Source organism: Herpailurus yagouaroundi, unplaced genomic scaffold (genome assembly GCF_014898765.1).
Source record: "Herpailurus yagouaroundi ecotype Mexico unplaced genomic scaffold, PumYag 192, whole genome shotgun sequence".
NCBI classification, from domain to species: domain Eukaryota; kingdom Metazoa; phylum Chordata; class Mammalia; order Carnivora; family Felidae; genus Herpailurus; species Herpailurus yagouaroundi.
The window spans coordinates 20,443,731-20,466,769 of NW_024412423.1; the positions used below are offsets into that span (position 1 = coordinate 20,443,731).

The 23,039-nt window shown below is 53.6% G+C and overlaps 1 protein-coding gene and 1 long non-coding RNA gene across 4 annotated transcripts in view; one reads left to right on the top strand and one right to left on the bottom strand.

Moving 5' to 3' along the window:
- Positions 1–23,039, bottom strand: part of FSTL4 (follistatin like 4) — a 442,413-nt gene that overhangs the window by 111,724 nt on the left and 307,650 nt on the right. For all 3 annotated transcript variants that reach the window (XM_040444472.1, XM_040444471.1, XM_040444473.1), the window contains exons 5-6: positions 18,898–19,091; positions 14,895–15,018 (exon numbers count right to left, since the gene is read on the bottom strand). In XM_040444472.1, coding sequence (XP_040300406.1) covers positions 14,895–15,018; positions 18,898–19,091 — 318 coding nt within the window. The remainder of the gene's footprint in view (positions 1–14,894; positions 15,019–18,897; positions 19,092–23,039) is intronic.
- Positions 7,952–10,224, top strand: LOC121010698 (uncharacterized). The gene is made up of 2 exons (XR_005781328.1): positions 7,952–8,886; positions 9,874–10,224. It is a non-coding gene; the product is annotated as an uncharacterized LOC121010698 (long non-coding RNA).

Here is a 23,039-nt window from a genome sequence, read left to right on the forward strand (position 1 = left end):
CAGTGTCTGCTGGGAAGTAGCTATTGTGTGAATGCGCTCTGCCTCTGGGGCTGAGCATTTTTCACCTGCAGGCCAACCTTGGGGGCTAGGGGTGGTGGCGGTGTCATGCCAGCCCAGCTGTAGATTCTTCAGGGGCACCTCTGAGGCCACACGGGTGGGATGAGCCTGCCTGTCTCCACCATGGCAGGCTGCCCTCCTGAATCAGTAATTGCACCCTTTGATGGAAAACATTGTGGAAAAAAAAGGCTCTATACAAGAGACAAGAGTACAAGTTTTCATGCCAAACAGCATCACCAAAAACTGTTTTGCACTAATGTGTCCTATTCCACATGCCAGATCTCAAAAGCATTGTGCAAAATGTCTTAATTGATTTTTATAACATCTCTGCCAGACAGAAGAGAAATCAGCCCCCTGATGAAAGAAAGAAAACTGAGTTTTTGTGGTTAAATTGGGCACAAAGACAGAGCGGGGGAACCTCAGGTTGCCAGGAGTGGAGGTGGGAACTCCAATCTGTCCTCAAGCCAAAGCGTCAACTCAGGTGCACGCGACTTTGTCAGAGATGTGCTGGTGGGGGGGCTAGAGCCAGAGTGCCTGGTTTTCAATTCCTGACCTACTGACTCCCAGGTGGGTGACTTGAGCTTTCTATGTCTCAGTTTCCTCAGCTCTAAAATGGGGATGAATAGTATTCTTTTCATTAGGACCATTGTCACTAGATACTGATGAACTGATTAACAAGAAATGTTATTAGTAATAACAAACGTCATAGCAGAGCCACTGGTCACAGTTTCTGACCGCCTGCCTCCTACATGTGACTACTGTGTGCCCCAATGGCCCCAGCTCCTTGTCCACTCAGACCCACACAAGCCTGGGACTGGACACATGGAGCCTCAGAAAGTGCTTTCCAAATCAGTCCTGGCCCCGCTGAGGTTTGGGCCCCTAAAGCCCCACTGCAGTCCTGTGCAGACTCTGCTGGGTAGGGCAGACTCTATAAATAAGGGTGCTTCTCATGGGCTGGACTTTGTGGGCCGACAGTGTCCCCTTCTCTGGATACACTCCCCCCTCTCTAACCACCTGTACATGCAGGGCCAACACTGGCCCAATTTGAGATGCCACAGGGAGCCTGCTGAAGCATATGCTGGGGACCACAAATGTCCCCACAAATGAGTGCCAGGATAGCTTAGTTTGGTTCCTAAAGCCAGACTCCCAGGTTCATATCCTGGACTGCAACTCTTGAGTTCTGACATGCAGGCAAATTACTCCAGCACTTGGTGCCTTTGGGTTTTTTTCTGAGAAGAGGGGCTAATGACAGTTCCTCCTCCTAGACTGCTGTAAGGATTAATGACTTCGCTTAGACGGCACCATGGCACATAGTAAGCACTCAGTACATATCAGCTATTAATGCTCTTATAAGGCAAGATGAATCATGGCTTTAGAAGCAAGCTCTGCCCCACATTGTGGGCCCTGTAATGCTCTGCTTCGAAGCCCTGTGCCTCTGCACCACATGCTGGCTGCCATAGCCTGCCCACACATCATGGGACGGCTTCCCTGTCACGAGGCCTCAGCTATTTCCTGAGTAAGCAACTTACAGACAAAGTAAGAGGGCCAGGCCTGTCAGGGTCACCACTGTGTTCCCAGAGTCCATCCCAGAACTCGCCTGGAGCAGGCACTAGGCATGAACGAAGACCTGAGAGCAAGCATTCGCCTGTTGCTTCAACGTGGGACATTTCCTTAAACTCACGTTTCCTAAGAGTTTCCCAACCTGTTGGTTTTGTGACTTCCAACGCCAGGGCTGTTACATCTGAAAGCTTCCTCCAGTAACCGAAGCCACGGTACTGATGCATGTGACACTTGCTGGGGTGGCTCGGTCCACTCTGGAAGGTTATCGTCCTCTGCAGGGATGGCAGGGGCAGCTGCTTGCCAGGCCACCCACCCTGCAAATGCCCGGGCATTGGAGCTTCTCTGACCTAGCATTAGGAACATGCCCGCTAGGCCATCCCTGTACAGTGGCGAGACTGAGGCCTTGGCCAAGGCCCTCGTGGCTATGCTGTTGTAAGGACCATGCTGCTCTCCTGTGATAAAGGTCACCTCCCACACCCCAGGCACGCTGGCACACATTCTGTCTGCAGACATCACAGGGCCTCTGCTCTTCAAAGGGCCAGGCTTGGTGCAGCCAGTCTAGTCCAACACAAGCCTTTGAAAGTCAAATCACCTAGGCTCTGGGCTTGTGAATATTTCATCTACCCAACTGCCCAGCCAGGGCTACCCACAGAGGGGCTGGGGCTGCCTTCTGGAGGCCAGGGATCACGGGCTGGGTCTGGGTCTGTGCCCTTCAACCCAAGCAAGATCCAAACCCTCTCCTGACTTCAAAGGGAAACAGGCACACGAGTGCACAGGGATGGGTGGGTCCACATGGTTGGATAAGCCCGGCCCTCCTCCTATGTCTGTTTAACCCTGGGTTCCTCCTCTTCTCTAAAACCACCACTGCCCAGAGCCATTAATCCTCAGCACATCCACCTGCTGTGACTGTTCCTTCCTCCTGTCTCTGCTTCCCCTTCTCAAGGGCTGCTTTTGAAATCCAACCAGGAGGTGGCTGGCAGGGGGTAGGCAGAGAGGCTGGGAGGCTGCTGGGAGTCTGGGCATGAATAATCCAGAGTGGACAATCAGCCTCTGAATGATGGAGAGCTGACTCCAGGGGTTTAGGAGCTCTGCTCAGCCCATACCTTCCTTGTTAACTTAAAGTATGCAAGAAACACATCCAAAGTGGATGCACACTGACATGCCCCTCCAATTAGGTGCAGGTGACAACCACTTCTCTGTCCAGCAGAAACTGCTGCTGCCTTGAAGACTATGCCACCAGCACCTGGATGGTCTCCCTGGCCCCCGCCCTGCCTCTCCTGGCGGGGAAGGTGTGTGCACATCCTTGACTGGCAGCCAGGGGAGGGAGGTGCTCGGTGACGGTGGGGCTGGGAAGTTGAGGTCCCAGGAAACGTGAACGGAACTCTGAGCCATGTAGGGCGCAGTCAGAACATCTACAGGGCAGATCTTTGCATAGGTTAGGGCATACTGGTTGCCTCCAAGGTTCCTTTTAGGTGTTTCTGCTGCTGCTCTCTTTCCAAACCCCCATCTTCCTTGCAACCATCCCCCCCCCCCCCCGATGCTGGGGAACATTCCCATTTTCTGCCTCCTTCAGCTGAGCTCCATCAGGAAGTGCTAGCCATCAACTGTGCACTATTCTGCAGGATGAGGATTCTGTATATGCCCCATGCCCTCCATCATCCAGGGCCCCTGGGAGGACAGCTTCAGACATGGTCACAACACGGCAGGATGCCCGATTCAGCCCACATGTCACATGCACCCCATTCTCTCCAGGTGGGGACATGGCGCAGGAGACAAGACAACCACCATCTCCATGGAGACTCTGGAGTGTCACTGGGTCTACTTGTCCACTCAGCATCTCCAGGTGTCAGGGGTTAGCTTGGGAACTTTCCTGATGCCCTTGTTTGATCTCTGGTTCCTCTGGGTCCAGCTCTCGACCCACTCTCATTTGTCACATCTGAGCTGGCCATGGGTGGCCTCCATGGACCCGTTCAGTTCCCCCCATGCCCCGTGTGCTGAGCGATGGCACCCCCTCCAGGTGGACCGATGTGCCACTGGCCGGAGAGTACTCAGCCTGGAGCTTCCTGCAGCGGCTCCTTGGCTGTCAGCCTTCCGTGGCCTGTCAGCCGGTTTCCCTGAGCGAGGGGCGGTCTGAACACACACAAAAGGCACCGTGTGACTCCTGTTTCCAAGCCGTCCTCTCCCTGACTTTGAACCTGCTGTCAAGTGTCAGCGCATTTCTAAGCACTGTTGCACAGAGGCAGACTTTTGAAGTTGGGACCAACGCTAGGGCTGGATGGGGCTAAAAAGAGGAGTCTCTGGGAGTGCATTTATCTGTGAGAGCTGAGAAGGGATGGGTGTTTGGTGGGCTTTGTGTTTAAGAGGAAAACATCCCTCCATGGGGGACCTGATCACTCAGGGAGCATGGGGATGCCTGTTCTGTGTGACAGGGAGGCTCCTGGGGGTCCTGTTTCCCTGCAGAGCTAAAGCTCACTGGTCCTAAGGGATCTGGGTCAATGTGTCTGAAACACCTGCGGCACACAGGCTTGGATGTGGGGACCCACACTGGGCATGCAGGTGCAGAGACCTTGGCCTCTGTAACAGGATGTGGGGACCCACACTGGGCATGCAGGTGCAGAGACCTTGGCCTCTGTAACAGCACAAGGTGAAGGCTTTCAGAGAGGGTTTTGCCTCAGTGATCCCGCACTCTGCCCTCCCCCTCAGTCACAGATGACTGTGGTCTCTCCGGAACTGGGTCTCTAGGGGAAGAAATGGAGACTCCAAAGGGTCCCGGTTACAGCAGGGTGTGTAGCCAGCACCCTGGAATTGGCAGGCCTCAGTCTCCCTCGGCCTCAGTTTCCTTACCTTTAGGACTCAGGGGATGAGGAGGGAGACCTGCCAGGTGCCTGGTGCAATGTCTGGCATGTGGCCAGCACTCAGCTCAGGAATGGCCCTGTCTGGAGGGCTTGAGAGCTTTTGGGAAGACAAGAGAACCCAGAGTAGCTACTCAGAGGAGCCACCTGCCAGCCCGCACTACCCCTCCTGCTACCCATGGAGGGGGCGGAGTCCTTTGGGCCCCATTTCCGTCCCACCTGGATGCGATTTGCAATCCCGACAAGTGTACAAACAGTTGTTGCGCCCGAAGCACCTGTCTGAAGACAAAACGCCCATGCCATCTGGAGAAGAATGGCTCTCCAAGGGCCCAGCTTGCGGGCTGCCTGGGGCAGCTCACACACCAGGCTCCTTCCCACCTTCCCTGGGCAGATCACAAGTGTGGAGCTGGACGAGGAAAGGGACGGTGCCAGATGGCTAGAATCCCGGCCAAAGCTGGGTGTGGGAAACCGTGACCAAGTAGCCCCGTGTTCTAAAGGGTGACAGTAAGGCCTCTTTGTGTGGCAGCCACATGTGGGGGTGGTCCTAGCTCATCCCCCGCCTCAGCCCCACAGGCAACAGAAGCTTCGGGATTCACGGGAGAGTCTGCACAGATGAGAACGAAACTGATTTTCCTTCCCGTGCCCCTGCTGAGTCCAGCCCAAGTTTAACCAACTAGTTATGCATGTTTGCTCGTCCCAGTACCAACCTGGATCCCAAGGATGACAGCAGCCTTCCTAAGCAGAGGCCCAAGTCTGCAGCCCCCAGCACCCTACCAAACCCTGTGAGAGCCAGAACAGGAACTTGGGCTCTGAGCAGATGGCTGTCAGCAGACTTGCCTTCTACCCAGAATCGGAACGTGTCCTCCTTCTTCAGTGGACAACACCTCCCCTGTTCCTGATTTACTGCAAAGAGCATTTAAATCCCAGTCCCCCCTTTGGTCCTGGGACCCCTTACAGTGTCTAGCCTGGGAACCTCTGGGAGGCATTTGGTGAGGGTTTGTCAGATGCCAGAGTTATAAGGGGACCTGAGGGTGGCTTGGCACGGTCAGGGGGAAGGCTAGCTTTTGGGGAGAGACAAGTCCCATCAGGACAGCAGTGAGTGGAAGGGAGCACGAGTGGGGGCCTTCCAGCCTGAGGGAGGGGCTGCAGATCACACAGCATATCTCTTTTCTCTGCCAACCCACCACCACTGTGGAGTCGTGGGCAGCTAACCAGGTGTGGGGGATAGGATGGCCTCTACCACCTGTCTGGGAACTGCACAACCACTCTGAACCTTTTCTCTTTATTACCAGTAAAACAAACAAACAAACAAACAAACAGACAAATAAATCCATCATGGTCTTTAATTCTTTCCGCGAATGTTTATCAAGCACCTACTATATACCAGGCTGAACATCCACCTTCTGGAAAGCTCCAGGCTCCTCTCTCTCTTGCTCCTGCCTTGTTCTCCAGCTGGAACAAAATGCCTCAGGCAACAACTTCACCTTCTCTCAGACGCAGCCCTTCCTCTCCTTCCCTCTCTTCTGCCTCCTGGGTTTGCGGCTGTCCTGACCCTCCTGCTGCGATCTTTGCTCGGGAGCTTTTGGTCTTTTGGCGTCTGCCCGTATTTCAACCGTCTACCATCTTTCCTGCCCAGAGGGAGAACCTGGGAGGGGCTGGGCCCTGGGCCAGGACGAGGTGCGGTCAGCCTTTGGGGCTGGAGGGTTGATGAGTAACAGTCACCATAAGGTAGGGACCAACAAGCCAGCGGGTGTTGCTGACGCAGAAGAGACCCAAGGTGGGTCACTGGCTGTGGTCTGAGGTCTCCAACTAGCCCCTCGGTTGCCACTTGAAGGCCTGCCTCTGGCAGTCAGCAGCAGCTTGGGCCTCTCCTGCCCTTTTTTCCTCTCCCGGAAGAAGACACCTCTCTCTGTCTCTCCAGGTCCTGCCTGTCACCAGGGCCTAACTCTCCAGCTACGTCCTGCCAGGAGCCACCCTGGTGCTGGGGCTTGTGAGTAATCCCACGCCCGAGTGTGGGCCACATGCTGCTGACGCACTCAGTCACTATGCACGTGTGAGCAGAGCCCTCACGCGCCCCTCCACTCCCCAGCATGGCTCATGAGCTGGGCCTGCATAGTGGTGGTGATAAAGGGTTTTGAGGAGCATCATCACAGAGCCTGAAAACAGGCGGCTAGAGAGCAGGGAAGCCAGAGGCAGAGGCCAAGGGATTTGTGCTCCAAGTGTACAGCCTCGGGGAGAGCCCTTTTTTCAGAAACACACGGGGTGAGCCTTCTCCACACCTCAGAGCACTAAGGGTCCCTGAGTGTTAAGAGAGCTTACACCTGCCACCCGGGCCACCCCCACACTGAGACTCCAGCGCGGATGGCAGGCCCAGGAGGCAGCAGGCTGGGATGCACCCCTGCATTGGCCTCAGCTTGCTATCTGGGCCCTTGCCTGGAGCCTGGGAAGAGGCCTCGGCATTCAAGGAGCCATCTTTGAGATCCAGGCTCTGGGCGGCTCAGCCATTCACACACATCCCTAGGCTTCTCCACACTCCAGTGCCATGGAGCAAGCTTAGAAATCGGTAATGTGACCTTGAGTGCTTAATTGCATGTTGAAGTCCTTTGAAGTCCTCGCAAATGCTTTGTAGAAACAGTGACATTAATGAGGACGATAGGGTGCTATCCTGGTAAGAAGCTGACATTAAAATTGTTCTCATTTTATATCTTTGTAATGAAATTCTTTGTTTCCTCTGCAGCCATTTCTGAGTATTTACTAACATTCAGAGAACTCTCTGTACCATGCAAAATTTCAGGTTTCTCTGTAGTGCCTAATGTCAGGCTGGGCTGTGTGACAGGAGGCCAGAGCCTGATCTGCAGACCTGCTGGGAATTGTTACTCTGGGACATGAGGAACATGTATCCAGCCATCTTGCCCCTGTATCTTCCTCCGAGGAGGGTTTTTTTTTTTTTTTTTTAAGCACCAAAGTATCATGTTTTAATGAGTTTTCTTTGCAGTTTGTATATAATAGATTTTCAATAACAACCTGTAATTAGTTCATTTTCTACTATTCAATTGCTCTGCACTGAGGCCATTGACAGCTTCCAGCTGAGATCTTTAAAAATGGAAAGTGCTTGAAGACTCAGCTCCAGACAATGCGGGAAACTGCAGGCCGACAATGCAACTGGTAGGAGCAAACCTGAGCAAGAGGTGTCTGGGTTCCAAACTCCCAAGAGGCAGAAATTGGCCAGCAAACAGCAGTTCTGATTCAGAGCCGACTCTTCCATGGCATGATGAGGGCGAGATGGCCCCACCCCAGAGCCCTGATAGATGTACGGGGGTCCCCATTCCACCAGCCCTGCTCCCCAGGGAGGAGGCGCTCACTGAGCATCGCCCCCAGCCCAGCAGCTGCCGGTGGCTTTTTGGGCACAGCTGGGGCAGAGGGAGGGCTGCTTATGTGCCCCCTGAGAAGAGGCACCTGGGAGGACAGAGCTCAGGCACTGGGGCAGCTCCTTACACAGCAGCCCTGCTTGCTTTTCTGTCCTGACCATCGTTAGTGGAAACTAGAAGGCTCTAGTGGCCACAGGGGTTTTCCAGGGCTGAGTGCATGGCTCTAGCTGATACTCAGGACCCTCCCTGGGGACTTGCTGGGCCAGCACACCTGCAGGTGCTTCACAGGCCGGGAGCCGGCTCGAGAGGCTTGCACAGATCCAGGCCAGGTGGCCTCTCTCCTGTCCCGGCTCCTGCTTTATTTGCCGTGTGCCAGCCTGCAAGCTCCCTGCGGGCAAGGCCTGCTCACAGCTATGTTGCCTGCCAGAGAGCAGGCTCTGTGCATGTTTCCCGACCTGATGCTTTCTTCCTCCTTCCCCTTCTGGTCTCTGCTTCTGAACCTGTCCTCATGTGTGGTCTTCCTGCCCTGGCCTGGTGCCCCTGAAATGTTCCAGTCAGCTGGCCTGCTCCTTATATGGACACTGCCCTCCAACTGTGCCTGAGCGGAGAGAGTAGGCCTGCACCCCCGGCCCAGGTGCTGTCCCTCCTTTCCTGGAGCCCGGCCCACACCAGCTTCAGGGCACACTTGCCCTGTCTTCCCACAGTGATCCGGTCATAGTATTGCTTCCTTTGATATTTCTGGCATTGACCTGAGTCAGGGAGCTTGGGTGTCTGTGCTCAGGGGTTTTGCTCAAGAGGCCTGCCCTCCTATTCTGCCAGGGCCCAGCTTCGGGGAGGCGGGGGCGGTTCCTCGAGAGGCCAGGGTCTCCAGTTTTCAGGAGGGCATGCTGTGTGGGTGTCGCCTTTGCCATTGTGATGTGGCCTCAGGAGGGAGGGAGGCGACCCCGGGGGCCCAGCCGGGGCTGAGCTGGCGGGTCCTTCAGGTTCCCAGGAGCTACACTCAGAGGAAGTACAACCCCGTGTTGTATGCTGATGAATTAAGTCCCAAGGTACATGGATTCGCACGGAGACGAGAGCCACTCTCCTGGTGGGAATGGCAGGAGTCAGAGGGCCTGTGCCTGGTCCTCTCACAGCCAGGGTGTGAGGGGGGTGGGGGTGGGGGTGTGGGCTGCAGGCTCCTGCCATGGCAGCCCTGAGCGGGAGCCCTTATCTCCACACACAGTTGTCAGAGGTAGAGGTAATTAAGCAGCGGGCAGGTAGCCTAACAGCCTAACAGAACACTTATCCTGAGGAGGGCTGAATGGCCAATTAGTGGCCCCAGGAGCAGGATGGGAGCTTTATGGGACAAGCAGCTTTCGTCTTCATTAAGGAAGCATTAGGCCCATGTGGGCATCAGGGCTCACCTCCCACCCCGGTCACTCATGCAGGTGATCAGAGATGTCTGGGGCTGCTAGGGAAGCCACAGGGGTGCCCTTGCTGGCTGGGTCCAACCTGGCTGGTGCTTCCCCAGTGGGGGTCCTGGCTGTGGGGCTCCAACAAGGTGCTTCCTCTGCTCCCCTGGAGACGTGCAAAGACCCTCTGGGACCTTTAGTGACAGTTACATTGTGTTTGGACCTCTGGCAAGCAGAGAGGTCTGCTTCATCCCCTCACTAAACAAACATGGGCCAAGGGTTTCCTGGGAGCCAGACCCCATGATAGGCATGGGGAGCAAAACAGCCTCTGGCATCCTGGAGCCTATACACTAATTTGGGGCAGGATAATAATGACAACGGCACAGGGTGACGGGGCAGGGAGCAGTGGGGGCTGCGGGGAAAACACGCAAAAATCTTCACGTCTGTCCCTGACCTACTTGGTTCATGATTACTCAGCACTTAGCATTTACTAGTGCTCAGTACACGTCTGTGGTAGTCATGAAGCCATTTTGCAGACGAGCAATGTGAAGCTCAGGTTTAGTTCTGGTAAAGGATTGTTCAAGGTCATGTAGCTAGGAAGAGGCGGAAGGAGGATTTGAACCAGCTTTGACACTGAACCATCAGGCCACAGCCTTGTTACTGTGGAGAGGTGAACTCAGGGATGTGAGCACACACAGGAAGATGTGTGGGGCTCTGTGGAAGGAAGAGAAACCGAGGAAGACTTCCTAGAGGAGGAGAGCAGTGAGCTGAGACGTGAAATTTAGGGAAACACGCTGTGGGGACAGTGAGACTCTCGTTACTGGAGAATGCCGATGAGTCGTAAAGTGTGTGGAAATGCACGAGGAGTTTCTGGAACTAGACATTTGCGTTCAATCATGGTTCTGCTGTGTGACTATGGGTTAGCCACATAAGTTCGCTGAGTTTTTGTCTCTTCATCTGTAAAACTGGGTCATAATACACAGTGCTGACACATGATTAATGTGAGGTGTCATTTTATAGGACTCGATGTTAAGAATCCACTATTAACTCCAGTGTTGTTAACAAGCAAAATCATTCAGATGGCACACTGGCTTTGGCTTCAGGGGCACATAGCAAGCTCACACGGAGGCCGTCTCTCTATGCCTGAGGGGAGGAGAAAGCACCCTCACCTCTGTCCTTGGGAGGGACACCTCTCAGCCCCTCTTGTCTCCCGATTTTCAATTCCTCCTTTGGCCGAGCCAGGTTAGCTATTTTATACCCTTGAGTGCAGGAGGGACCAAGGGCAGCGAAATCCGAATTTTTGGACACGTGATTTGCAAGTCCTCTGTGAGGCAACCAGTTTCTCCCTTTGGGGTTAAGGGTGTCATGTCAACAGCGGTCTTGGCCTCCACTGGCACTGAGGCCCGTGCGCAGGTATCTCTTGCTCTCCAAAGCCAAGAATGAAAGAGATAAAGTTTTGCTCTCTGAAATGTTGGTACTATTGAAAACTCAGGGACCAAACGGAGGAGGGTAAAGCGGCATTCTCACCCTTGTGAAGCGAGCCTGCACTCCCCTTACACAGATAAGGAGCCAGATGGATTTGGGTGTTTAGCTTTAGCACCCAGCACGGGCTGGCTTGAGGGCTGCCTGACGTAGCGTGTCTGACACGGTGTCTGGCCTGTGCCGGGCATCCCTTTTTCCAGAGGATGAGGGCATGGAAGGTAAAGCTGCACCTTCCTTCCATTTTGTAGCAGTGACAGCAGAAACGCAGCGGTAAATTCGCCAGGTGACCATCTCCTCTGTTTCACAGAGTTGCCCTGGATACAGAGCTAGTGTGGTAATCTGATGAAACCACTGTGTTCCGTCTTGCTTGCCTGGAGTGCAGGGAGGGTGTCCTGCTCCCACACAGGCCTCTCCCTGCAGTTCTCCTCCGTGACACGGTGCATCTGTGCCCCAGAACATTAGCATGTGAAGCCCTGCATCCTGCCCGGCTCGCGGCTCAAACCCTTCATTCCCAGCCGACACGTCGCCCTCACAGGATCAATGAAAAGGACAAGTATCTTTCCAAAAAGCACAAGAAGCTTGTAAAGTATTGAAAGCGAGAGAAAAATCCCCATTTAAACAATATGTTTTCCCCATGATCCCAATCTAAACGTTCAGAAAAGTGCAGAAACATGCATTATTGGAAAGCTTTTTAAACGAGCAACTTTGAGATTAATTTATTGTGATGCATGGACATCTTGCTCATCAAGGACCCTGGGGCCTGGGCCTCTGCCTCAAGGAGAGGAGCGGTGGCTCTGTGGCTGGTGTGGCCGGGGAGAGGGAGGGGGTGGTGGTGCTGGGGAGGGTGGAGGGCACGTGGCGAGAGAACACTGTGCCCTTAGTTCCGAGATCAGGCCATGATATGGAAAGCCAAAAGCCTACTCAAAGAGAATGTTCAGGTGATAGATGGAGAAAGAGAGGGAGGCCACCCTTATATTTCATGCCCGCCAGTGTACAGAGACGGATGAGTAGGAGATTTAGCTCCATCTGACAGTCAGGCACAGGACTGACTCCCATGGCTGAGGTACCTGGCCTCTGCCCTCCTCCCTGGGAGGGGTCACTTGTTCCACAGAGACAGGAAGAGGGTGCAGCCCCAGCATGAACCAGCTCAGCGGAGCACGGCAGCCGCCAGCCTTGGGGTTCCTGGCAATGCCCCCAGCCAGCTGTAGACAATGGCACACACCGGCACAGCCTCAGCTAAGCCAGCTGCATGAGAAGACACAATTTAGGAGACCCCACCCCCCTCCACCAACCCACTGCCCAACACAACACCAAAAACTTAATACAACCCCCTTCTCAGGCAGAGGTCCTCCAGACCCATCCTTTAACAGAGTGACCAAGTCTTGCCAGGAGGTACCCCACAGACCCCGTCCTGCCTGGTGCCCAAGGACACTGGCAAAAAAAGAAAAATATAATGTCAAAGTCTCAACCCATGCCAGCCCATTGGCTCCAGTTTTTAAATTAAATCCAAAATGTTGTTGCTGAAGTGTTTGAGATATTACTTTCTTAGTTTTAGTGAGGTTTCTTTAATGTTCATTGATTTCTGGGTAATAAGTTGTACCTATATGTCTCATTTCAATTACCTATTTAACATTCTCACTGAACCATAAATTCATTCCCACAGCTATGGGAATTTCATATAGAGTCCCTATGACTTTGAAAAACCATTGATGCCTCATGCTCCGAGTGGCCGCGTGTCAGGCCTTTATGGCTGGGTTAACTCATTTTGTGGCTTCCTTAATGGCTGTGAGTTTACATTTTATTGCATATCTATTTTTGGGGCTGGGCTGTGATGAATGGTTTGGCTGCCTGGTTCAAAACAAGTCCAAGGCAACAGCAGATTCTAATTTGCTTTAAAAATGATGATTATAAAGCTTTTCAAATAATAATCCAGGAACGAAGGAAACACATCCCACATTGCTCTGCATGAGATGTATGGCTGGAGGTGAAGTAATGACATCCCTCCTTTTCCACAGGTAGCTCATGTTTATAATGACCTTCATTAGGGAGGCCAGGGAGGCCTTTTTCATCATGAGCAACCAGCATGCTTACATTTCCTCAAGAGTAAAGCCAGTTTTCTCCTTGGCCCCGACTGATTCTCAGAAACAGAACTCACGGAGCAGAGGCTTCTGCGGTACCAGGTACCAGGATTGTTCTAAGTGGTGCCATTCTCTGGTTAATGATGTCATGGTGGGACATCTCAGTAGTGATGCCTGGTGCATCCTCCAAGTCCTTGAAGTCAAGTCTGGGTACCTGGCTGTATGCATTGACCTCTTCCTTCCTCCCATCTTTTGCAGAGAGGCCTGAGCACAGAAAGCATTGCTGGGAATGTCTCAGAGCTGTGCCCAGGACACTGGTTGCTCCTCTCCTGACATGCAGGGATGCTCTCCCTGTCATCTGCCTTGACATCTGCTCTTTTCTTGTTCATGTTCTATGAGATTAGAATCACCAGGGGGTCCCTATGTGGGGAAGGTGGAGAGAATATTGTAGGAGGGGACACTCAGGAGGGAGGGTCTTGTCTAGTGACGTGTAGGTCAGTGCTTAACAGTTGGCTCTCCAGAGGAAGAAAGTGCCCCCCCCTTTTGTAGCATTTGTGTGGTATGAATTTCTGTGGTGTAGATACTCCCACCATGGCTGATTTAAAGCTATCAAGTGTTTCCCTGCAAAATTGCTGAAAATCTAGTCATTGGCTCTCATGAGCTAGGTCTAGGGAGTTGCTGATATTGCCACACATTCTAACATGTAGAGATTTATTTATTAAAAAAGTATTTTTTAATGTTTATTTATTTTTGAGAGAGAGACAGACAGAACACGAGCAGGGGAGGAGCAGAGAGAGAGAGGGAGACGCAGAATCCGAAACAGGCTCTATCCAGGCTCTGAGCTGTCATCACAGAGCCCGACATGGGGCTCGAACTCACAAACCATGAGATCATGACCTGAGCCGAAGCCGGACGCTCAACCGACTGAGCCACCCAGGTGCCCCTAAAATGTAGAGATTTATTTCAAGGCATAAATTTCTCTACAAGACAAACACCTTCCACAGCAGGTTAAGCCTACCAGTCATTCACACCTTATTATGAACTACTGTACATCGACAGGAGTTTCAGTAGTGGGCAGGGAGAAGGACGATGGGTACCTATCACAGTACATCAGGCAGAGCCCTGTAATTGGGGGTTGGATTTTGAGCTTCGGCAACAGGGATGTTGTGAACCGGAAAGGCACCCTTCCCGCCCTCCCTGCCCCCGTGTCAAGTTCATGGACTTTCCACAGGGAAGAGTCCCACTCGTTTCTCTCCTCATGTCATATGAGTACCTCCTCTATCTGCCACAAGAGCCCTTCCTGCCAGTGAATCATGACTGCTTCTCAGGCCTTGTGAATGTTTGCATTAACAGCACGAAATGCCAACACGAAGCAGGAATATTTTTCTGAGAAGCCGAACTCCAGGTAGAGGTTGAGGCTGGGGAGAGGATGTGAGGATCTGTGCTTGAGAGTACTCAATGCACCTTGGCGGTGGGTGGGGGGGGGTGTCTCACACCTATTCCCCAAATTCTAGGGCATGCTGGTAGGAGCAGTGAGCTTGTAGGTCATGTCCAAGGGTGTCTCACACAGGATGCACATATCACCTGCTTTAAGCAGGGGCTGAATGTTTAAGAAACATAAAGGGGTTTCATCTCTTTGAGGCCAAGAATGTTCCCTCTTGTCTCAAGTTTGGGGTCAGCACTGCCCTCCCCTCTCCTCCCTGCTGAATTCTGTGAGCTCTCTACCGGAGCTCATTCCTCCTGCCCGGCCAAGCCTCCAGAACGCTCCTGCAGAATCTGCCTCCTGGAGTCATAGACTCCCTCGGGTATCTGGCAGTGCCCTCCCAGCCACACTTAAATCACAGTCCTGGGTTCCTCCAGTGACACCAAGAAGGGCCTTTACCCAAAAGTAACAGAGCGTGCATTCCCTCTTCCCACCCACGCTCCTTTACCCTTTTCTTAAAGCTCAGGCTTGTTGCAAAACAAATTCAACTGATTTCATGTATGAAAGAAACCAATGATGGAGACAACCGACGACAGACTCCAGAGCCCCGCAAGCGGGAGGCGCAAGCCCGCCTGTGGAAACAAGCCCATTCGCGCACACACCCCTCACTGGGGCTGACTTACGGAAAGCTGTGTAGAGCTCGTGGAGGGTCAGGGAGCCATCGTTGTTGTAGTCATCAAATCGGAGGAGGTCGCCCGGTGAGCATCCCAGGAAGCCCTCCTCCAGGTCCTGCTCCTTCAGCACATGCTGTGGGTGAGGAAAGGGATGAGGCCAGAGCAGGGAGTGAGTTCAGGGCTGCGGGCATGGCTGGAGCCAAGAGAGGCTGTGATCACCGCCCAAGGGAGGTGTGAAGACTCCAGTGACAGCTCAGTGGGCCATGGGGAGCACCCAAAGCTCTTTGGTTTTGTCTTGCCTCACCCTCTCATTCTATAGATGAGAAAACTGAGGCTCAGGGAGGGCAGGGACTTTCCCAGGGTCACACAATGGTCGGGTCAGAGTCGGGATGAGGGTTCAGGTGGACAGATCCCAGACGGTCTCAGTTGGGAATGATCTTTGCAGGTCCTGGTCTACCCCTTCATGCTACAGATGGGGAAACAGGGAGGAGAAGGGGCCTGATCAGATTAACTCAGCAAAGAAAGAGTGGCTGAGCGCAGCCGAGGTCTCTCAGGCTCCTAGTTTCGTAGAGCTGGAAGGTCACTTCTCCATCAGTGCATGCCTGCCTGACCCCCACACTCCAAAAGCCCTCACGGATCTCAGGGCAGCACCTGGTAGTCACAGCACCCGTCCCCCCAGAAAGGGGCAGCTGCCATTCTACTGACTTGGCCTGAGCTCCATGGCTCTGCCTGCCTCGTTCTGCCAGGGGCATAAACGTCTGCCTTTGGGAGTCTGGCATGGTGCTATGGATGGGTCTTTATGAACTTTTCTCTGGCCATGGCCTCGCCAGCATGACCAGCCAGGTGCCAAAAGGTGACTAAGGGTGGAAATTCCAGGCACCCTTACTCAGCTGGAGCCAGAGGCTGGGTTTTCCGGGACTAAAGTCTTGTAAGGAAAATGCTGAGAATGAAATCTCAGAAGAAAGGAAATGATTTCATTTTATTTTGGGGGGAGAGGGGGACAGAGACATCTTTTCTTTATTTAACAGTTTTAGCTTGGCCTGCTACGTTAAAGGTAATTTAATGTGATAACATTAAAAAAAAATGACCCTTCACCTAGCAAGTAAGTGTTCAATAAAAGGGAGATCAACCAGAACGCCGGAAATCAATCTTCGAAAGATGGAAATTTCCCCTTGTCTATTTCTACATTGGAAATTGATTAACTTTTCATAGGACTGACAAGTTTTTCCCTGACACCTTTGATTCAGTGTCAAGGAAAGGCCCACTTTAGCTGGGCTCTGCTTGGCAGTTTTATGAAATGGACTTTAAATACATTAAGTTTTAAAGAGGAAATCATAATCCGATTACCATACTTGTTAACGGCTTCAGGTGCCTCGGGGCATGTGCCTGCCAGGTTAGAGCAACATGCCTAGGAAGGTTCTGTTTACTTCTCAGCCACCTGGGAGCCACATGGGGCTGGGGCGGCGAGAGCTCACAGGCGCTTCTGTCTAAAACGAGCCAAATCCACCTGTTCTCAGCGCTCCCTGGATGGCCAGTAGTGCAGGGAACTGCCAGATGGTTGTTCTTGCAAGGTAACTGTAACTGACAGGACCTGGGCTTTTCTCAGAGTGGCTCGGGTCATCTGTGGGTGGCTGGCCCTGCTCCTTGGGGTCTTAGCCATAGCTGGGAGCCGAGTACTCCCGGAGATGGTCACATGATGGTTGGCAGGGCTGGGATGGTGTGTGCCTGGGAGGCCGTGGGCCGCAAGCCTCCTGGGAGGCAGGCTACGTACAGATGGACTGGCACGTGTTGCCCAGGAGAGGGAGCATAGCAGGGTTTTGCACGTGCCTTACAATCTGTGCTTCCCAATGTACTCTCTGCAAGCCGCCTCTGGACTGGCTGGAGTAGAGGGCCTTGAGAGGGGGACCCTGCATGGCAAAGCCTCCAGGTGACTGCTCTGTACTTGGATTTTGTGGGCACCTGCTGGCCTCACAGACCTTAGGAGAACAAAGTGGAGCCTTCTTGTGGGAGCCATTCTCCCCCAGGGAGACCCTCATGCTGTGAGGAGAGCAGGTGCATATGCATCAGCCCACCTGGGTTTGTTTGTTTGTTTGTTTGTTTGTTTGTTTGTTTGTTTGTTTTTGAGAGAGAGGGCACAAGTGAGTGAAGGGAAGAGGGAGAGAGAGAGAGAGAGAGAGAGAGAGAGAGAGAGAGAGAGAATCTCATGAGGGGCGGGGGAGGGAAGCAGGACTCGTGATCACCTGATGAGGGACTTGAACTCACGAACCGTGAGATGATGACCCGAGCTGAGGTCAGATGCTTCACTGACTGGGCCACCCAGCTGCCCCAGCCCACCTGGGTTTTGCCTGAGTTCATCATGTTCTTGACAGTGACCACAACTCAGGCAAGTTACTTGATTTCTTGCAACCTTGGTTTCCTCATCTAAAAATATCTGTAGAGTGGGGATAACAGGAGTACCTCCCAGCTTAGAGGACGGCCAAAAGGTTGAAGGGGGAAATGATAATAACAAAGGCAGTGATGATGGCATGGATATTGAGCACCTATCACCTACCGAGAGGATACCATGTGCTAGGCACCATGTCAAACACTTCACACGCCTTAGCTCCTTTCGTCCACCTGCTGACGCTGTGATGGTCATGGACAAGAAACAGAAGCCCAGAGAGGTTAGGTTTTCTCCTAAGAACCACTAGCTAGTAGATACGGGAGGCAAGGCTTGAACTCAGGAAGCTTGACCAGAATGTCTGAGTTCCTAGCTACTACACTGCACAGAAAGGGACTCTCTTATGTTTCTTATGTCATTAGTAAAGGGCCTTGCTTAGTGCCATGCACACAGTGGATGCACACAGAGTGCCAGGGCAGTCTGCAGCCCAGTCTTTCCTAGTGACCTGGCCGCAGCTTTGATAAGGTCATTGTGCCGTGTGAAGGATGTCTTTAAAGTGGCATCGAAGGTGGGGACTCATCTATATTGCCTGTCCTCCGGGTGGGCACTCTGTGGGCTCTGAGGAACAGCTGCCCCCACCCCACCAGCCTACACGGAGAGGCTGACCTCACCCTCCTTGCATATCTCTGCACCTGCCCGGTGAGGCTCCAGGCCCTTCGAGGGAGACCGGCAGAGCGGGAGTAGGAACGCAGGCCCTTCTGGCCTACCTGAACTGCCTGCCTGCCACCAGCATCCTAGAGGCCCTCTCAGCAGCTGGCAGGGGCTGGTGCTCTGGGTTACTCCTTCACTTTCTGCTGCAGACAATAACTGCCCGGGCACCACCTCGGAGCTGGAGAAAGGGACATGTGTGCTGTGCTTGCGGAGGGAGGCAGGGCTTCCTGCAAAGCAAAGCAGGTCGGGCCCTACAGAATGGCGAGGTCCTGGGGGCGCCCGGGTGGCTGAGTCGGTTAAGCATCTGACTCTTGATTTCGCCTCAGGTCATGATCTCACAGCTCCTGGCATCGAGCCCCGTGCCAGGCTTTGCACTGACAGTGTGCAGCCCGTTTGGGATTCTCTCTCTTCCTTTCCCTCTGCCCCTCTCCCATTCTCTCTCTCTCTCAAAACAAATTACCAAACTAAAAAATAAAAGCCACTTTTCTCCTGTTTAAAAAAAAAAGAGCCCCCAAGCTGCCCGGTGGAAGCGAGACCTACTTCCTTTCAACGTTCCCGCTAAGCAAAGTAGAGGATTCCAAGAAGAGAAGACTTACTTCCTGATGAAAACATTCGAGGCTAGCCCCTCGGAAGTATGTATTTTGCCAGCTAGCTGAGAGCATTTCGAAGCTCGTTTGTAAATATTGGCTGAAGGTGGTGGGTGGGAAAACACTGAGAGATTCTCAGAGGCACTGAACGCAAGCTCTCCGACTCCCAGGGGAAAGGCTGCTGTTGCAGGAGAGAGGCCTCCGAAGTGTCCCGTTACACAGGCAGTTATGAACGACTGTGCTCACATGGACCTCCCCAGTTCTCTTTATCTGCACACTGCATAGGAAACCGGACTCTTCTGTAATTCGGTTTTCCAGCATACGCTGTACCTACCTGAGCCAGTTCCGAGCTGCTGAGGTGGCCATCACCATCTGCATCCAAGTCCGCAAATAGAGATTCCACCAGGAGGCGCTTCTGAGAGGCAGGGTCTTGTCGGGTGTCCCCATCTGGGAGTGGCCGCCGGCGGGCCTGGAGCACCAGAAGGACATTCTTCAGGTGGGCATAGTCGGCCATGGTGCACGGGTCATCTGGAAGACAGCATGAGGTTACTGCAGCCAGGCTCCTCCGTTGGTCTCGAGAGAATCTTGTCCCTCCCACTCACTGGGGGTCTTGGGCATTTAGCAAGGGCAGTGCAGGCCGCACCTGGAGTACATGGGGCCTGTCTGTCCATCGGCCTGCCAATCCATCTCATCGATATACGGGTTCAGTGAAGCACTGAATATATGCTTTGCAGGATACCCATGCTAGAAAAAGCCGGTCTGCTCATCCCACAAATATTTATTGAACACCTATTATATGCCAGACACGGAGCAACCGTGCCAGATACAACGGGGAAGCTGGGCTAGGGCAATTCACAGCGGCAGCCCCACAGCGGATTTAGGAAAACTGGCCCCAGCTCTATTTTGTAATAGCTCAGTCTTTGCCTTAATCCTACCTTAAAGGCTGCTTTTGAATACTTGGCCTCATAGATTAGGGAATTTTAGTTAACAGGACTAATAAGCCCCTGCTTAAGTTAATTAGGTACATTCCCAGAGCTGGATTACTTCAGAACAAACATGTGTACACAATCTATGACCAAGAAACAAAAGGGAGCTTTAAGAAATTATAACCGAAGCACACGGCCCATGACTCTTAGGTCTTGTATCTCAGGCATGCTTGCTGAATGGCATCAGAACCACTCGGTGTTCTGGCAAATGAGGCCTGTGATGCACTGTGACAGGATGTAGTTTATCTTGTTGGGGACGGGCCCACTAGGGTGAACACCACGCAGGGCTCAGCCCATAGCTGAGGCGGTGGGGCTGTTTGCGGAGCAGGATGGCTCCTCGAGCTCCCACTTCCCCACCTCCCCGGGGAGGGAGCATTATGGCACTTGGCTTTGCTAAGTCCCGGGGAGTGGGTGTGGGCGTGGGCTCCTCACTGTCTACCCCATCGAAGGCCAGGCCAATGCGTGCTGCTCGGAAGGGACTGTTGGGCCTGGGGCTCTTCCCCTCAAGTCCAAGGCCAGTTGAGGGCACCAGGTAACAGCTCAGGGTTGGAGAGTCAATATCAAGCAGTGCTGGAGAGCACTGGTTCCGGAGTCCACTGAGCGTGAGTCCTGGGTTTGCTGCTGCCTAAACATGTGCCTTGTGATTTCATCTGTGAGGTGGGGAGAACAGTGCCTTCCACATGGGGATGCTATGAAGATTAAATAAGATATGCACATGAAGGGCTCAGCACTGGCTTGGCACCGAATAAGGGCTCACAAAATGATAGCTACTGTCCCTTCCTCATGACCAAAACCACATTTGCTGAAGAGCAACAAACAAGGAAGCTACTTGGTGGGGAAAGGCTCACAGGGAAGTCCGTCTGTCTGTCTGTCCGTCTCCCTCCCTCCCTCACTAGACAAGCTTCGATGGCCCCAACCACTTTTTCTCGTGCTTGTTTGCGTTTCTAGATTTTCTTCTAATTTGGGGTCAATTGATTCTCGTCAGAAACAGATGCCTGTTACCATTTTCTCCTGCATGTTTATTTAGAAAAAAATCAATTGCTGTGCTCAATATAATCAAATTTATTTGCTCTCTGGGAGTCTCCATGCTCTGACGAGATAGGCTCTCCCAACCCCCTAACCTGGCTAGTATCTCTCTCTGGTCTGAGAGGAATATCCATTCCTGGGAGCTTTCAGGGCTCCCAGCTGGCAAACCAGATTCTCAAGTCCACAGAAGTGCACGGTGTTGAAATCAGTGGCCTTGTCCCACTACAGAATCACTCCTGCCCGGGGGAAGATGTGGTAGCCTGCTGGGTTCTTCTTCCTGGGCCCGGATAAAAGTCGGTTTTGGGCACAGAGAAGAAGAGTTTGGGCCCAATCTTTTCCCCCCAAACCCCTAGCAGGGTTGAATGGAGAAGTCAGAACACGGGACACGAGCAGCGTGGATGGGAAGGAGGCTGCTGTGCGGACGGTCTGTAGGGACCGTGCACAGCAGGGCCACCTGAGGGATGGGCCAGGCTGAGCAGGATGGGCAGGGGCATCTCATCCTTCCGGGTCCCTCCAACCTTCCTCACAGACCTCGGTGGGGCACAGATCTCCTGAGAGCCACCTGCTGCCCTAGGCAGCCCCGTGGCCCCCAGCAGGCCAGGGAAACCACTGAGGTGGGGCCCGTCAGGTGGTCCACAGCAGGGTCTCTAGGCCCTGCTCCTCCTCCTCCGGCCGTACAGTTCACTGCGAGTTCGGAGGCTTCTGGCTTTTCCACCTTGGCACTGCCCCGCACACACCTCCTGCTCAGGACGGTAGCTACGTGTCTAGAAATGAACCTGGCATAAGGGGTGGGGAACGGTCCACTCCCGGAGCCCCCGGGCTTGCCCCCTGCCAGGGCCCACACAGGTCATGCCCCTCCCACCCTTTGTCGGCATTTATTTGCAAAGTCTGTGCCAGATGCCGCTGGCATGCTGGGACACAACGGGGCTTCCAGTCCTGGGTGTCAGAGGTGCCCCCAGATGGAGAGCTCACGGGGCTAGGGTGAAGGCAGCCTCCCTTGGGGAGGGATCTGCAGGATGAGCCCTGGAGGAGGAAGGACAGAAAGGAAGACCATGCCGGGCAGCAGGGAACACAGGGCAGGGGCAAGTATCCGGAGGAAGCTGGTGTGGGTCCGAGTGAGCAGCAAGGAGAGAGGGAAGCGTGGGCTGAGGCAGGATGTCAGGCACTCCTGTGTCCTTCTGTCCTTACTGAGAGCCCTCACTGTGCCTGGGCTGTGGGGGACCGGGCTCTCAAGATGAAGTGGTGTGCTGCTGGGAGAGAATCTTATCCTCCTTTACCCCAGAAGCAGTTGCCCTTGACAGGAGTCTTAGCCTCGGATAACGAAACCATTGGCCCAATGTTCCCGAGCTCCTCTAGTGTCCCTAGAACTTTGAGGAGTTGTGAGAACCAGAGGGAAGATGCCCAATGGTGCCATTTTTGCACCCATGGAGATGGTCATTTTAGTTGAAGTCCAAGCCCTCTCACCAGGATGCCCTCTGACCCTCTATCTCCAGCAAGGACAGCCCCCTGGCAAGCTCCTCCCACCCTAGGCAGGCCTTGCTTTCCAGAATGCAGAGGCTAGCAAGGTTGGCAGGAGTGACAGCTTACCAAGTCCCAGTTGTATTTGTTTTTCTTCCCGCCCCTGGTGTCACCATGGGAGCAGACAGGAGTGGCTCCCAGGGGGAGCCCCGGGCATTTGTGGATCTGCCAGACCTGGCCTTTAGCTAAAGGCTCCCCACCCTGCTGCCGGTTTTGAACAATTATCTTATTAGAAAAGAAATATGTGTCCATCAAAGAATGTCTGGAAAGTGCAGATGAATATAAAGAAAGGAAAGACATCCTCCAAATCTCCCTCCCAAGGATTGGCAGGAGGTCAAGCAGGGCCCTCTGCAAAGGAGATGCTGAGCCCTGGGCTGGCCCAGCTCTGCCTCACGGGGACCCCGAGGGCCTGGCCCACACAGCCTCTGTTTTCTGACTTTCCTCTTCCTCTTACTCAGTTTGGACAAGAGAGGGCCAGTACTCAAGGGTTGGGTTCTTCTTCGCTTCAGCTGGGTCACCCCTGACCCCACCCAGCAAACCCACGCAGGGGACATGAAGCAGTGGGGGTGTGGAGGGAGAGACTGGACCCTACAGTGTGCTCCTGCCCGGGGCTCGGCATTCACCGCCCCCTCCATCTGGAATGCTCTTAACCCAAATCTCCATGGGGCTTACTCTTCATTCAGGGCCCTGCAGAGACATCACTGAGTCTAAACTAGCATCCCTGCCCCTATTTGGAGTGGGCCCAGGTCCCAGGGGGAGAGAGGGATCACCTGCCCAGGCTTTATCTTTGGCCCTCTGGACGCTCGGCCCTTTGGAGAGAAGGTCTGTGGAGGGGGCGTGGCTGAGGCCTGGGGACCACAACCCCCCTCTCTGGGTCCCTATGGGTGCTGGCCATGATGATGGTGAGAATGGCAATGGTCAGCCCTTCCTGGGAGCCTCGAATCAG